The following is a 16,524-nucleotide window of genomic DNA, read 5'->3' on the forward strand; positions in this document are numbered from 1 at the left end:
GAAAACCTTGATGAGAGCTAATAGTCAACAGATAGCATTACCTTAAATCCTCTGTCACCACTATCAGCTCTGGGAAAGCAATCAGAAGAGCTAAAAGATTACCTTATCTTCACTGATTTGAGAAAGGTTTTGCAAGCTTAGCCTCAGACATGGCATAGGCTGTGAAGAATGATTTTCCACAAAAGGCCCTCTCCCATCTGATGAAGAGATTTCTGTAACGTGCTCTGCATGGGGCAATGCTGGAATGTCAGTAATTTGCTTGCACACCTTGACAGCCCTCTTACACTGCAGTGTTTCTCACATGTCTCATTTTGCTCTAAAACTTGTAACAACTAGCAAATACTCTTTTAGGTAATTTATTTTACAGTGTAAAAGCCTTAAGGGACTGAAACCTGCCTACCCAAGAGGTCACCTCCTATTCCTTAGATACCACAACAAATCAGACCAGCTGTGAAACTGGAACTGATGAACCGCAACTACAACTTTGGCCTTGGCTCTTATTAGAAGGCTGAGAGGGCTGAATATCAAGCACATCTTAGCCTTAGCCCAGATATACAAACCCCCAAAAAATCTATAATGTTTTCCTTTAAATTGTTTGCCCCAATGAATTTAAAGAATTATCAAAATTAAAAAGTAACACAGATTGCATGTATCTCGCATTCCAAAAATCTTCAACCAACTTTACCATGCTCATTTATTTTACTATGACATGTAACTTGTTTATTAGTACTAAAACATTGCATTATTATCATATTATTACAGGCCTGCTAACTAAATAATTAATTAATAAATATTTATTTAAAAAATAAGAGTTGAAGCAAATTGTGGTTATTCTTTTTTTAAATATCAGTTAAAGCGAAACCTGAAGGTTATCTGGAGTCAATGTATTTACACTTTAGGGCTTTTTGACATATTTTAATTTTCTTACAGTGGAGTTTCTCAGGAAATAGGAATGATCCATTATATCTACTTACGGAGTTTTAGAAACATGTAAAGGCCTATCAAATATATTTTGCAAATATTCAGCTTTCTGATACCTGTGAACAGCTCCACTTCTGAGGGCAACTTTTCCTGTAACCATTTCAAGAATATGATCCCAGTGATTCAGTGTTTTCCTGGGAATGAGGAGGCGCACTGCAGGGCTAATAAGGTCTCCATTAGCAATCAAGCTGAAATAAAGCAAAGTAAAATAACTTGGAGGAACATTTTAAACCAAGCTCATCTGAAGTGAACACCCCACCACCACCACACCTGAAATGGCAGCTCACTAAGTGAAAATTCTACTTACAAAATAGTGTAGGGCTCCTGGAGCGGCTTTCGAAACCGTGCTGACACAGTGATCCTACTGTGAGTAACTGGCTTGACCTGCAAGAACAAAAGAATTAGAAATTACTCAGTTTTCACATTTGAAAAGCTTTGCCCTGACCACCATCAGCATGTGGGACAGCATGTCTGCAGAAAGAAGTTCCTGTCTTTAAGGCATCCATTTTCTTCCATTCCCGCTTCACCTTCTCCATAGCACACATAACAACTGCTGCAGGTTTATGTGTGTGATGAATAACAACCACAGCACAGCATACCACAGAGCACCATGGCACAGCATATGGCTTGCACTGAGAGGACAGAATTGTATGGACATCTTTGGTTGTTCTACAGACCCAAGGAGATATTCCCAAATGCTGTTCTTGCTGTCTTATTCTTTATTGCTTATAACCATGGTGCAGGCAATTAAACTATCTTCTCTTTTTAACAATAAATGCCACTGCTAGACCTCTCTGCTATTATAATAACTACTTTTGGTCTTTTCAGGTCTTTACATCCAAATCCATCAGTAATTTTTAAAGATTGCTGAATACTCTTCTTATTTTAGGGCAACAATTCAAAAGTAATGTGAACTGTAGATTTTTAGCCTTAAAAATAATACATAGCCTACATCATTCCCAGCATTATTCCCTGTACTCTTTTGAACAGACACTGCCCTGAGATCAACAGTAATGTCATTATACTGAACAGAAAGTTAAAAAAAAAAAGGACAAACCCAAACTCCAAAATCATTAGGAAGATTATTTAATTCTTCATCATTAGCAAATCAAAAAAGGTGTTAAACCCAAAGAAAAATTAAAAAGCTACAGTACATACATTAAGAAGTTGGCTACATTTCTGAAAAAAAAAATCATAAAAGCTTAATGAATTAAATAGCCAGCATGCACAGAGACATGCTTTCAAATAGATGTACAAAGTTTATTTAAACTGGCAATTTTCCAGTCACCATGTAAAGCAGTCTAATGACATGATGTGTTGCAGTTTTATCACACTCTGTGCTAACTTAACCAGTACGTCTCATTTAATTTGTGGGAAATGGTCTGAAGTCCAGTGCTTTTAGTCTTTGCTTGGATTTTCACACAAATTCATTTACTAACAACTGGAGTACTTTCCAGATCTTTCTCTGGTATACACTGAAAATAGAGGAGTTCAACCTACTACAGATTCCAAACCGGCTAAAAATAATTATTAAAATAATCAAATCTGATTTCCCACAGAACTCAAAGAACATCACAAGGCAAATTCTGCACCAAGCACATAAATTCTGGAGGTAAGTTAGCAATCTTGGGAGAAAAGGAGCCAACAAAACAAAAGGAATACTGGCACTCTTTAGTGTACAATCACTTCAAGTAAAATATAACAACAGGTAAATATGTTGAACAAAATCTGTTTCCAGTGTCTTCTAAAAAAGAAGCATATTTATTCTGAATTCCACTCACTTCAGCTTTTTGCCTTTTTCAAAGACCCTTGTGAGCCTCTCAAACATCTGTTTTCTGAGAGACTCAGAGGACATGAAAGCCCACACTGGTCATGGATAGAGAAAGGCAGAATTAGCCTTTGCACAGCTACACAGAATAAAAAGACCAAACAGAACCAATCAGCAGCAGAAGAGCACAGTGATTTGAAGCTCAGTGCAAAGGTGTGTTTTGGCCAGAGACATCTACAAGAGGAGAGACAGCAAGAAGATATTACTGCTGCATTGTGCCAGCACTGCTTGTAGACCAGATGAGGAAGCAGACTTCTGGAATGTCTGTGGACCTTCCCTTTACGTAAGCAATTCACTAGGCAGTGCATTTACTCCCTAAGATCTATTTTGTAGATGCATGTTTGTCTTGGCCTCATACAAAGAGAAATTTTGCACTAGACTGTACATTAGCTATGCACTAATGCCTAAGGTAATCGTTGTTCATAGTCTTGCTGTTAATTCCAGTGTGATCTGAATCAGGTGGAAGATTCACATCTGCTACAACAGGCTTGGAAAGAGAGTAAGAGGTTGTTATCACACAGCCCGTTAGGGGAGGTAAAGACAGTTTTTCAGAACTGCCAAATAATTTAGGAGTTCATCCATTCTTGCAGAGACATTGGAAACATATTCTTTAGAGCATAACTGGTCATGTATGTTACCAAAATTTGAAATTAAAATTTACCGAGGAAAAAAAGAAAATACACCTTAAACTGCAACATCTGAAAACATTTCTATTGCTGCTGTCAGGCATTAAGGGTTATTTTCTCTCTGTAAGCAATCTAATAAAGAGTTTCAGAATACAGAAAAAAATAAGGAAATTTTCCAAAGGGTATGCTACTGAAGGCTACAACAATACTGATTTACTTCCATAGCATCCATAGCAACCTAATACATGTTGCACACAAAATGAGAGTTACTGAACCTTGGATGCCTTTACACCGTTCTTTGCAGCTGGTAGGTTGCCAGATAACCCCCAATAAAATATCAAATACATAAATAATATAGTTATACATCACTTTTTCTAAAAGGTGATTCCACATCCATTCCTGACGCTCACTTAAGCTGCTCAAGGTCTCCCACAGTCTCTCCAAACCATCCATCAAACTAAGTTCTCTGATGCAGTCTGCAACAGTCACATTCCAATGCTCCACACTTTACTGGAACAAGCTAGAAAGGATTCACTACGCATAAAGGAGTTCTTGAGGATAGCCCCAGGTGTGCCCTAGTACTTAGACGTTCCTGCAAGCTGATGAAAACATTAATTTTAGTGTAGGCACCCCGGAAGGCCATCATGGAATTGCACATAGCCCAGTCAGCAGACCCCGGAGAAAATAACAACCTGACAGATGTTAAGAGCTCATTTATTGTTTAAAGGATTGTATTTCTGCCTACATAGATACTAAGGCATCAACTTGCAAGTTTCTTTTGGGTTGCTCTCTGACGGTAAATAATATTTCTGGCAGGCTTCTGTGGCCTTACAAGTAAGGCCTGTTTTTAAAGAAGCAAACTGCAGGGGATTGTAACATGGGACCAGCTTGGACAAAAACTAAATATTTGTCTGTTCTACCTAAACATGGCCTAAACCAGAACAAAATATAAACTTGCATTGTTTTTCTAAGCCTGATTAAATCAATGTACCTTCTGTATTAAAAAAATTAATATGTTAGTGCAATAATACATTTGATAAAGTGACACCAAAAATGGTGCATGGAAATACTAACAGTGCATGGAATCAGTGCATGGAAATACTAACATGACTATGAGAATTTGGGATTGTTCAGCCTGGAGAAGAGAAAGCTTTGGGGTAACCTAATTGTGGCCTTCCAGTACCTGATGGGATCCCACAAGGAAGATGGAGAAGGACTTTTTACAAGAGCATGTAATAACAGGACAAGGGAGAATTGATTCAAACTGGAAGGGGGTATCTTTAGATTTGACATCAGGAAGAAATCTTAGACCATTAAGGGTGGTGAGGCACTGGAACAAGGTTGTCTGTAGAAGCTGTGGATGCACCATCACTGGAAGTGTTCCAGGCCAGGCTGGACAGGGCTTTGAGCAACCTGGTCTAGTGAAAGGTGTCCCTACCCATGGCAGTGGGGCTGGAACTAGGTGATCTATAAGGTGCCTTTTGACCCAAGCAATTCTATGATTCTGTGAAGTATTTAGCAGAGTGCATTCACAAGATCTGTTCCTAGGACCTTGGAATAGAGCAGTCCAGACTAGATTAAGCAGATGCTGAACCTTGGTGGCACAAAACTCTGAAAAGTTTTTTGTCACACCTGACATGAACAGAAATTACAAGAGTACTACATCTTTTTGTGGTGTTCACTTGCTCTTTGACAGAGGCTTAGAATAATGTTGGTCTGGAAAGGAAGAGATAACTAACTTTTTTGGGACAGCTTGCCTTTTGAAGGCATATTTTAACACTTGGTTTGGTTCAGGGGCCAAAAAAAAGACAAACTCTTTATGTTCATGCAGGACACAGGGACACTCTGGTCTGCAAATAAGAGAGAGAAAAGAGAAAATATGCATTTTATAAGAAAACTAAAAACCAACAAAACCAAACAGACAGAGGAAAGTGCCTGCACCAGAGGTGCTGCAAATTAGGTGTGCACAACACCTTTAATTTTGAAGCTGGCAAGCATGAAGACTTTCAAGCAACTACAACACAGCAAAATGCAGAATTCCACAATGCACAAGAGATAATTCTACACATACCCAGTGTACGTTCTGGCTGCAGAATGGTATATCAAGCTCTCTGAGTACAACATTGCAAAAATTCAGCACAGGCAACCCTAGCCTGCTCTGAAACCGTGTTTTATAAAGATCACACTACACTGTGATTAAAAAAAGGAAAAAAAAAGGTAGAAAAAACCCACCACTTCCACACTACACACCTTTCTTCTAATTAATCTGACTGTTCTGTTTGCAGAGTTTAGAATAACTTCTGTCTGATCAATGTTAAACTACTTATGGTCATGAAAAGCAAGGCACCTAACTTCAAAATACAGAAGTACACATTAATAAAAGACCAAGTGCTTAGCCACTGTAAATCAATTTAGTTCCTTTGAAGTATATGGAGTTCCAGTAAACCAACCCAGCGGAAGACCTGGTCCAGGGTTTAATTAAAGCATACATAGTTCTGCTCCTATTATGTTTGCAGGAGGCACCACAGTGTTGCAGTGTCTGGAATAGCCTGACCCCTCTGGCACTGCAGAGTTACATATTAACAACAAAGTGGTCTTGGGTGAAAGTTTATGCTTACATTAAGAGACCAGCATCACTAGCCCCCTAACCCCTTTATTTTCTTTTCATTTCACCAGCTGCATTCTCTGACGATGTAAATCAGCAACTTTCCCATTTATGTTAGCAACTGTAAGCAGATTTACATTAATCAGTGATCTGACCCCATTATGATTTTATCTTTACATTTTTTACATTTTCGGTTTGTTTGGAAAGACCCATTCAAGGGCAGCTTCCATTTCCTACTGACAAATGTTGCCAACAATTCGTAATTTGTGATGAGATACTTATCTGAAGTATTACATGGCAACATACAGCAGCAACAAAAAGTGTTCAGGGGAAGAAGGAGAAAGCATTGTATCCATTGAAACTCAGAGGAACTTTCAAGCTCGAAGCAATCAAACAAATGAGAATTGCAAAGCAACAAGAGCTAAACACAATTGGAAATACACCATGGGATCACAGACACTCAAAACCACCATAATTTTTTTTCTATTTAAAAAAATAATGTTATTTCACACTAAGCCTCTTACACTAACAGCAGTATGGGTTTTCCTTGTTTCAGAGAGGAGTTACCATCTTTGAAATGACTTTGCAAAGCACCTTGCAAAGTCTAGGCAAAACAAAACACCTAAACTCAACACAAGTTATGTTCCAGGAGTGGCAATTACTCTGTGGTGTTTGAGGACTCGTAAATACTTGAATCGCAAAACACATTGTACTGAGTGTCTTGGAGTCCAGTTTTAATCCTTGGTCATAATACACTAGGGCTGAATTTGTGATTAGCTCTGAGTGTCTCCTAACAGCCCTTTGAAAATACAAAGACAGCACACTGGCATCCAGCTGAAGCAAGGCAAAAAAATCCAGGCCCTCACAGCTGCTTTTTAACATAGTGTATAATTTTCCCTTATACTATATGCTAAACGTACCCCTGTGTAAATATTTACAAAATTTAACACAGACAAAACACTTCACAAACACATTAAACATATTGCACAATCTGCTTCAAGTACTTACATTTTCCACTGTTGACTGTCAGAAAAAAACCAAAAACAAAGCTAAATGATCAGCAGTCAAACCATTACCTCAGGTATGCTGTCATATATACATACACAAAAAGCAGTTTTTGTAGGATAACCATTTTGAATTATTCTGTGCATATCCACACATGCATACATGAATATAATGTGTATGTATGCATACATATATATACAACTTTAACACAATTTTCATTAAAAATATTCTGTTATGTTTGTGGTCAGCTGCCCACATGGAAACAAATTAGAACGGTAAGTTTTCTAAAGTTATTACAGCATAGGAGACATCTATTTGATAGAAATACAACTTTTTTTTTATTTCAATGCATATTTTTATACACATTGACAAAAGATGCAGAGTCAAACTCATTAAATAACTAAAAACATGCCATACCATTTTAGAACACTATGGATGGGCTTGCTTATGCAAACTTTCTAACTCCAAGAAGTGTTACATTGGGAAGAGAATGTCACATACATGGCATTAAAGGGAAATCACCATTGAGAATGGCTATTCATGTAAGGACTCTCAGCAATGCACACATTAGTTTGAAGTACACAGATAAAAAATAATGGTTTTCACTATTTTCTTCAGGAACATGTTAACCAGTAAAAGGTAAGAAACATAATCCCTAACATGGAGATGTATCAAAATTAACTTTATTTTTTTGGATTGGTGTGAATCCATGTGATGATCCCTGTGCATAGTTTTTGTTTCTATGAACATCACATTATACATTTTAAGACTTACTGTTGAAATATAGACTGGAAAGTGGGACAGATTCAGAAAACTACCCAACCTCCTGCTGGCTACTTGGGACTAGCAAGAGGCATGTAACACTTCCTAGAGTCCATCCTTGTATGTAAGAAAACTATACAGTTAATGAATTAGTATCTTAATTGGCCTATGAATATGCCAGGCTGCATATTTAGTTTCTAAAAGGGTGACTTTCATGCACTTGAGAATAGGTTCAAATAGAAATGTGCCATTCTCAGCTTTTCTTCTCAGTGTATATTAAATAATTAGACACATGATAAATACAGAGGTCTAGCAGCACATTCACAGCACTGCCATGAGGACACTTGCCAGTTATCCATAGCTAAGAAATAGTCTAACTATCTGATTTATTTCTTTCCCTTACCAGAAGTCTCCCCCCATCAAAGGGGCAACTAAAGAACTGCATGATTTACAGGATAACACATATTTACAAAGCCATACTGGAGAGAACAAAATAACAGTTAAAAACCATAATGTTTCTGAACCAGATGCTCCGTGCTAGCTTGATTTGTACAGGTTTAAGAGCTGGCCTTTTACTGCAATTAATGTAGTCCTGGGTGCTGTGAATATCTCACTCATTACTCATGTCACTTTATAACTAACCTTTTGAAGCTTTAAATATTTCAATGCAATGTCACATTCCAAATTTATCAGCTCATGCAATGAGCCATGGCTTTGCCAGTTTGTTACAATGGGCTGTTTGTTAATCAATGTGCCCAGGAAAATTGAGAACAAACATTTATATTTCCCTGGGGTAGAACTAGGGTCAAAAGAACCAAATCCCCATTGATACACACCACCACCACCCTGTGATGTGAAAGAAAGGAATGTTCAAGGACCAGTGATCAAAACCAAACTAGGACAGTAAGTTTCCTAAAGCTATTACAGCACAGGAAACACGTTATTTATTTCATAGAAACATGAATTTTTTTAAATTAACATTTTTTACACATTGACTAAAGTTACAGAGTCAAACTCACTGAAGTGTTGGCTCAGTACAAAACCATTTCAGTTGTCCTATGCAGTAATTAACCTGGATAATCCACATTTACCTGACTACTTTGCATTACTAGATGGTACTCTGGATAGTACAAAACAGCCTTGAGACAGAGACTACAAGCCTTTCTACTGGTGTGGATATAAAGCACCACTCAAACTGCTACTTAAGTAAGTGTATTTCCAGGCTTACATAAATAGGCCACAACACCACGGCTGCACACAAACTTCTCAGCCCACATAAAACACAGATGAGCTGGAAATGAACTATTCCACAGCAGACAGTCGTGTAGTGACCAAGGGAGCCTTCTAGACTGCAAAGCTCCTACAAAATTCCCAGAGCATTTAAAGCCAGCCTGTTCGCCTGCAAGATAAATCACCCTTCTTTGCAGCCAATGTAAGTGAAATGGAGTTCACATGCCTTCTACATCTGGCAGGAAGTCTCACCTCAGCTATTTAGGCCCCAGAAACAAAAAAGTTTTCAGTCTGGATCTGCCATAATTTTGGGACATTTGGGCCAAATCTTCAGCTGGGATAAGTCAGACAGTGGCATGGTCTTATCTGCCCAGACACTTAGTGTGTGCAATGCTACAAAATAGATCACACCTGTGTTCTCTCTGAAACCCAAGAATTTCTTCTCTGAGTTGCATGATGCTGTACTCACACTGCTTACAGCACACACAATGATTGCATCAGTAACACAGAGTTTATTAAAGCAAAATAGATCTTGATACTCATTTCAGACAGTGACATAATACTGCTGATTCTGATTGGTCTTGCCTCTCACATTTTGTATATTTTCCCCAAATTCAATAGACGTGATTAAACCAAAAGGAAGTTTCTGGCTTTGTGGTTCATCAGAAGGGCCTGAACCTAGGAACAGTCAACAGCTGAAGAACAAAAAAAAACCCTCAAAAAATCTTTTTTTTTCTTAACCATTTTTAATCAAAGGTGAAAGTCGTTAATGTTCCCAGTAAGTCAATTTAACATACAGCAACAAATTATTAGTGAGACTAACACATGCCTCACTAAAATTTCAGAAATGGCACCTCTTTGCTCCCTCCCAGCCTCCTCACAGGCCAGAAAGACCAGTTACCCTAATGAACAAGGAAGGTGTTAATCAAGGAAGAGAGCAGCTTTCAAGTTTCAGATCAAACTCAATACAGACCATGGAATTCTCCAGTGACACGAACAAAGTCTTTCTGCTGCTCAAAAATTCACTAAATCCATATGTAAGCAAGCTAGTAATCAAACTACTTGAAATTGCACAGTTCAGGTATACATAACTATATAAAGAGAAATGTTATGCATTCATAGGTCAAAATAGGAAAAAAAGGGCACAGATTATCTTCTAATTGGATGTCTGGTCAGTTCTTCTCTGATTCCTCCTGGTATTAGACTGTGAACACTCAGGAAGAGTATTTGTTTTAAATGTCTTGCTGTGCTAATTATGTTACCAGGATACTAAATACCAAACAATGGCGTAGCACATTTAACTATTAAAGATGTTGCTCAGGAGATTAAAGACATATCACTTTTTCTTAATCCTTGCATTTTAATAGTCTAAAATACACTTACAGTAGAATTACTAATTAATTTAGCATGAGCAAATGAGAAAATTCTTGCCCAGCAGTAGACGTAACCAAACGGGTCAGATATGGAGTAGCAAGAGGGTTTAATTTTGCATTCTGGCAAAGGAATATGAAGTGGATGTTTATACACAATTTGTTACCAGCCATACAGTATTTTGTGTTTAGCAATTTTGGGTAGCAGAAAAAGTTTGAATTTTTTTAATTCTTAGGAAGGCACCTGGAAAGAATATCTTACATAGATACATTTTTTTGACATCAAAAGGCTGTAATTTGCACAGCCTGGGATAATTTCCAATATCTATTCAGCCCCTTTTAAAAAACTATCTCCTGTACAGACAAAATATCAACAAACGATTTCTAACTGACAATTAGATGTTAAATGAATCAAGAACTCATTCACTGGAAAATGACAAGATTTTTCTTATGATTAAACATGTATGTTGTCAGACATGATAAACAGTAGTTTTGAAATAAAAAATAATTGTAACTACTGTGATTTTTCATGAGAAGGTACTTGAAAAAAACTTACTCAAGTTAAGTTTGAGACAAGGTATAGCCAGCACGAATATATAAAAATAATTTCTGAAATCAAGCCAACATTATAAACTTCAAAAATGTAATTTTTACAGATAAGTCAAATCATACTATTGCTAAGAGATGAGTGACTTTGTCTAGCAACAAAAGATGAAGCAAAGCAATTGCCATAAATGATACTAGAATTATTTAATTTTGAAATATGGAGGAACAGAGGGAAACTCAGGATTTGCAACTCCTCAAAATACTTTGATAGTATCATCTCAGATGCTTTTGTGGAAAATTCTAGTGCTAAGCTCATACCTACCAAGTCTCAAAGATTGTATTTTCTACCTCACACTCCTGTCATGGTGCTCGCCTCATTCATCAGCACTGGAGAACCAGGGAACATTTCCTGTCCCAGGATCTCACCAAGAACACAGTGGCCAACTGAGCTACCTGAGATCTGCCAATTAACTGTGTGGTCCACAAGACCCCACGGCAGGAGTACTGCTAAGCTGATTGGCTGTACCTGGAGACTACCACTAGAAGACATTCTGTCAGTCACATTTTCACTCTGCAGTCCCACTTCATCACAGAAATAATCACCTTCTATGAAGCTGCCTAGCAAACAAAAGCACTTTACTCCATGTCCTAGCCCATGGCTCTGTCATCCAGAATGTGACCAACTGAGAACTGATAGGCACTGGATCAGAAAAAGTAGTTTTAAATTTTAAAAATGTTCAGACATTAATTCAAATCCTTGTGATTATCAAGTGTTTTCACTAGAGAGAGATGTTCTAGAGGTGTATGCAGATACAAATGTGCTAGTCACTCATGTAGGAAAGCTTTGAGGAATCTTTGCAAATCTTTGATTATTTGATTCTACAAATACTCCTATAAATGTGACCGTGCCTAAACCACATGATAAAAGAAGAAGTTGCAATGGAAAAGGAGTTATGGAACAATGAAATAAGTGTATGTAAAACAGTGAAAAAGTGATTAATCACCGGAAAAATGTGACATAGTTGTATCAGAGCTGGCCACACAATCACCTTGTCCTAGAAGCCCAGAAGAAAAAGTGAAGTGCAGACAAAAAACCCCAATGTTCTTACTACCTAAGAAGAACTGTGTGCTATGAACTAAGGACAAAGTATCTATATGGTCAGTAGAGCAGCTTACTGCACGCCAACTACTGACTTTTGTTAACAGATGCTGTTTTACGCAGACACTTTAACCTTCCTTTCTTTTTCTTGGCTGCTAGAGATGTTGCATCATCTTCAACATCAAAATACTTCTGTTTTTCTTAGCTACCTGTAATTCTTTGCTTTTACAACAACACATGGCAAAATTCATTTACTACAGTGTGTTCAAAGAGTTGTTGGTCATAAGAGGTCAAAGAAGAAAAGAGGTTTCCGCTGAATACATTTGTGTGAAGCAAAGAAAGTTTAAAATAAATAGTTGCCTACAGGATTTGCAAATACAAAAGCTCAGTCGATTCTTCAGCAGCTTACCCAGCCCCAATGGCAAATAAAATTTATCTTTTTGGGTGCACAGGGAGAGATCATCTAGATCAGATAGTGATGCCTTGAGGGGCTTACCTAAAACAGAGGCTAGACAAAGTTAAGAGAATAAAAAGTAGTTATCTTTATTGAACGGCCTTCAGGTGCATTTAGGGCAATCACAGCCCACCCAAGGGCTACACCCAAAATGGATGATGGATCACGAGTTTTTAATTGTTTATAAGTTTTGTCCATTTGCATATCAAGGTTTAATTCTCCAATTACAGCTTCAGGTAATGATGTCAATTACTCCAAGTTTGCTCCCCCCAATTCACTGTCGTTTACATATCTTGGGGCCTGAGACAGTAAGGTATCCTTGAGGTCTGAGGTTACAGAGGAATTGTTTTGTCTAAAAATGCTGAAAACAGCTTAGCACCCTATACAGAGCCTAGAGTTATACACTAAAAATAACAGGATTACAAATACATGAAAAATATAGAAGATAAAATCCTAAGGCATCAATAGTGCCTAGAGAAATAAAGATGTCGACACCTTATAACTGGAAAATACATTCAGTACCTTTTAAAAACAATTAAGCCTTTAATAAACAACTGGTATGTCTGTTGGTCCATATTTTCTCAAGAGATTAATTGTGAAGTTCCTTAAGCACATCATTTAACATGTATTTGCAGTTGCAGAACACCTTTGGCACAAAAGGGATCTCTCTCTTATGAAACAAGAAGCTCAGTTGCCAAAAGAAGTGATGGATGGAAACATACCTCAGAAAGAGTTTGTAACAAAGCTTTAGCTTGGGTCAGGATGAAATCTTTTTACTCTTCTTCCTATCAGTAACACAACTGTTAAAATTTTGAGACATATTATTACAGTGTGATGGCTCTGCCAGGGGATTTACACCATATCTTGAACATCAGTTTTTTCTTGCTTAATTATAGTTTGACATACATTTTCCAGTTATGTGAAAATTTAAAGTAATTGAGATGCTGCCTTCGAACAATTAAGACCTCCCAAAAGCAGATGTCAAGCATTTGGCAGTATAACTAACAGAAAAGAAAACATGCAGCTGCATACAAATACACAATGTACAGCTGCTGCATAAAGTTGTCCTCCTTTTGACTCCCTGCACACTTAGCAGAATCAGAAATAGATATTTGTAATTGCTTTAGTGGATAAAATGCCGAATTAAATGTGCTTCATACAAACAGAATTGATACCTTTATACTTAGGCATGACAGGAATACTAATGCCTCTCTTGGTGCTAAAACAAATCTAGGTTTTTGATTTCTAAGTGAATGCCTGGAAAAAAAAAAGTAAAACTAGAACTTGCTGCCTCATATCATTTTAACAAAAATATATTTAGGCATTAAAACTTCCATTACTAGTCCCCTGAAAGTTCATTCCTAGGATAAAATTATTAGGGCATTAAGACAATTGTGTTATTCATAAGCCCAGATAAAAATCTGTAGACTATTACTATGATTCATCTCATTTTTATATCTCCTCTCCCCAAATAAATCAATCATGTTAAATTCAACACAGGGAATTAAGCTCTCCACAGGGAGACAGTGCAGATTGCAAACGTAAGTCAAATATGAAGAAGAAAGCTGAGATAATGGATGGTTTATACTGGGTTACTTCAAAGCACTGAGAGATGGCTGAAAGCATTAAGATAATATACAATGAAAACTAATTCCAGACAAAATAACAGAAGCCTCTTTTATCAAATATGCTACTTGAAGTCAAAAAACTCATGACTTCTTCAACTACTTCTACAACTACTCCAACTGCACAGACTTTCTGTTATATCAAAAATGCTCTAAGGATTTGCAGCAAAATAATCAGACTTAAAACTAGCCTTAAAAAAGCAAGCCTGTAGTACTGGTAACTATCCAACTAAGAATAAATTGACAGGATAGCTGTAGCAGCATATAAAATCTTCAATGTGAATTTGATCTTTCTGTTGTGTGAGCCCATTCAAAAAAATACAGGTGACAAAGTTATGCTCCATTATAAAATTGTTGTATTTCATAGCCTCTGAATAAGGAGTTTCTGAGTATCACAGCAAATGTCATTAGGGCAATTTTGAGGGTCTTCTAGTACAAGGTATCCTACTGTCTGAAGACACCTGCTATACAAACCATGGAATTGCTGAAAATGTGGCCTATGTGCACAAGGCAAAAGCAATTGAAAAAGAAGTGAGCTGATGCTTCTTGTCAGGCAGAAGCTGTAATTCAAATGTTTGTTGGGAATCACTGCTACCTCCATACACAATAAAACAGTAAAAATACTGCAGAGTCATGCATTTCACACAAATCCACATACGATAATTTTGAAGGTTGCAGTTATCTCCTCAGACCACAGCATAGCGCTGTGGAAGAGAAACAAGTAAACTTGGCATACTATGGACTAGAACTACTTAGAAGTTTACAACTTAACACTGGCATTTTTCAAACAAAAATGTCACTTCTTCAGAGGAAACACCAAGTTTTGAAGACAATTTACTGGTCCAAAACTCCCAAAATTCTCACTCCCACCATTTTTTTCTGCATGTACCAATCTCCCTTAGGCTTATGACCAGATTCAATGAAGACAACAGATCTGTATTGTTGATGAGTTTTTAACTGGATCTGGCACTTTAGAAAGCTGAGCAGAAGACAATCAGTATAATCATGGTAAGAGCAACCAGAGTAATAAATACTGAAGAATTATGTACGGAATGGCAGATAATTGTATTATTATTAAATAAAATAAATGTATATTAAAAAATCAGGCATAAATGCAGGCATGCCACTAGCATAAACTGCAGGCTTATTTCTTAAATATTTCAGCCATCCTACCTCACTATTGACTTCAGCAGGTTTTTTCTTTATTTCTCCAATGTCCAAATAGCTGTGGAAAGAAAACAAGTTTGATTGTTTACAGAAGCATCCAACTTACACAATGCAAATCCTCTACACTTTTTTTATACATGAAAGTTTTAGAACTTGTCATGCTTCAAAATAACAGAAAAAGAAAATATTAAATAAGGGACTCAATATAAATCTTCAGGCTAACTCTCTGGGCTAATCCAAAAGACAGGGGAGAACCAACCATGTACCTTCTAGTCACTGGTGATTAGAACAGACCATCAATAACCTTCTCATCAGAAAGAAGCTCATATACAGGTGAGGTGGATCAATAAATCTCAGCACAGTATCACCTTACCAGAGTTTTCAAAGTTATCATCTTTCCTCTTAGTTTCTCACAGTAGGTCTCTGATAGATTTAAAGTTTTGCTGCATACCTGAGTTGAACTCAGAGCATCAGCTAAAGTTTAAAAGGATGTACACCATTTATGTTTCAACAGAATATGGTCACATCTCAACACTGGTTTCTCATGGCTGGATGAACCAATAGCAGGTTGAGAACTATTTTATGGATAAAATGCAAGCCTCAACTGGGCATGCAAACAAAATACATCTATTTGGACAATATTATGTTTTCCTTGTGATGTTCCCTGTCCTCACTTCCAGTGGGAAGATGCTTTACCATGCTTTTAAGACTGGAAGACCTTATTTGAGAAGTCAGGTATACCTAAAGCCAAGCATCAGTGCAGGCCCACCAAAGGACCTCAGAGCTTGCAACACAACTGCAGCCTTTCAGTAACGTCATGCTCTGTAGTCAATGACTGGGATCACATTTGTTTGCCAGAAGAAACTTTCTTACTTGGCCAAAGTTGACAATTCATGAGACCTGAAAGAAGGTGCAAAAGCAATAAAGAGGAAAAAAAAATGGAGAGAAAGAAAAAGCATCATTCTTTCTTTGAAGAAATGGTAATCATTTATCAAGGTTCCACAGGGATTTCAAAGCTTCATTGTGGGGGGACAGTAAGACACAGCAAAGCTGCCAGACCATGCTTGAAAGTGCATGCCAGTGCTTCAGAAAACTGAAGTGTAGTAACATAGGATAATATTTTTAAAAGCCTCGTGTTTAGAAACAAACAATAACAACTGTTCCAAGCTCTCAGTGTAAAAACGAAACAAAGTTCTCTTTAGACCAAAACCAAGAAGTCTTACAGC

General features: G+C 37.2%; 1 protein-coding gene across 2 annotated transcripts in view; it reads right to left on the reverse strand.

Moving 5' to 3' along the window:
• The window catches only part of DCDC2 (doublecortin domain containing 2), a 57,612-nt gene that overhangs the window by 37,436 nt on the left and 3,652 nt on the right, over positions 1-16,524 (reverse strand). Inside the window, exons 2-5 of one of the 2 annotated variants that reach the window (XM_085051696.1) lie at positions 15,305-15,356; positions 7,049-7,063; positions 1,289-1,365; positions 1,038-1,169 (exon numbers count right to left, since the gene is read on the reverse strand). In XM_085051696.1, the coding sequence (XP_084907822.1) occupies positions 1,038-1,169; positions 1,289-1,365; positions 7,049-7,063; positions 15,305-15,356 (276 nt within the window). The remainder of the gene's footprint in view (positions 1-1,037; positions 1,170-1,288; positions 1,366-7,048; positions 7,064-15,304; positions 15,357-16,524) is intronic. The other variant, XM_085051697.1, reaches the window with a different exon arrangement.

This window comes from Lichenostomus cassidix, chromosome 2, assembly GCF_008360975.1.
Source record: "Lichenostomus cassidix isolate B80296 chromosome 2, HeHo_3.0, whole genome shotgun sequence".
NCBI classification, from domain to species: domain Eukaryota; kingdom Metazoa; phylum Chordata; class Aves; order Passeriformes; family Meliphagidae; genus Lichenostomus; species Lichenostomus cassidix.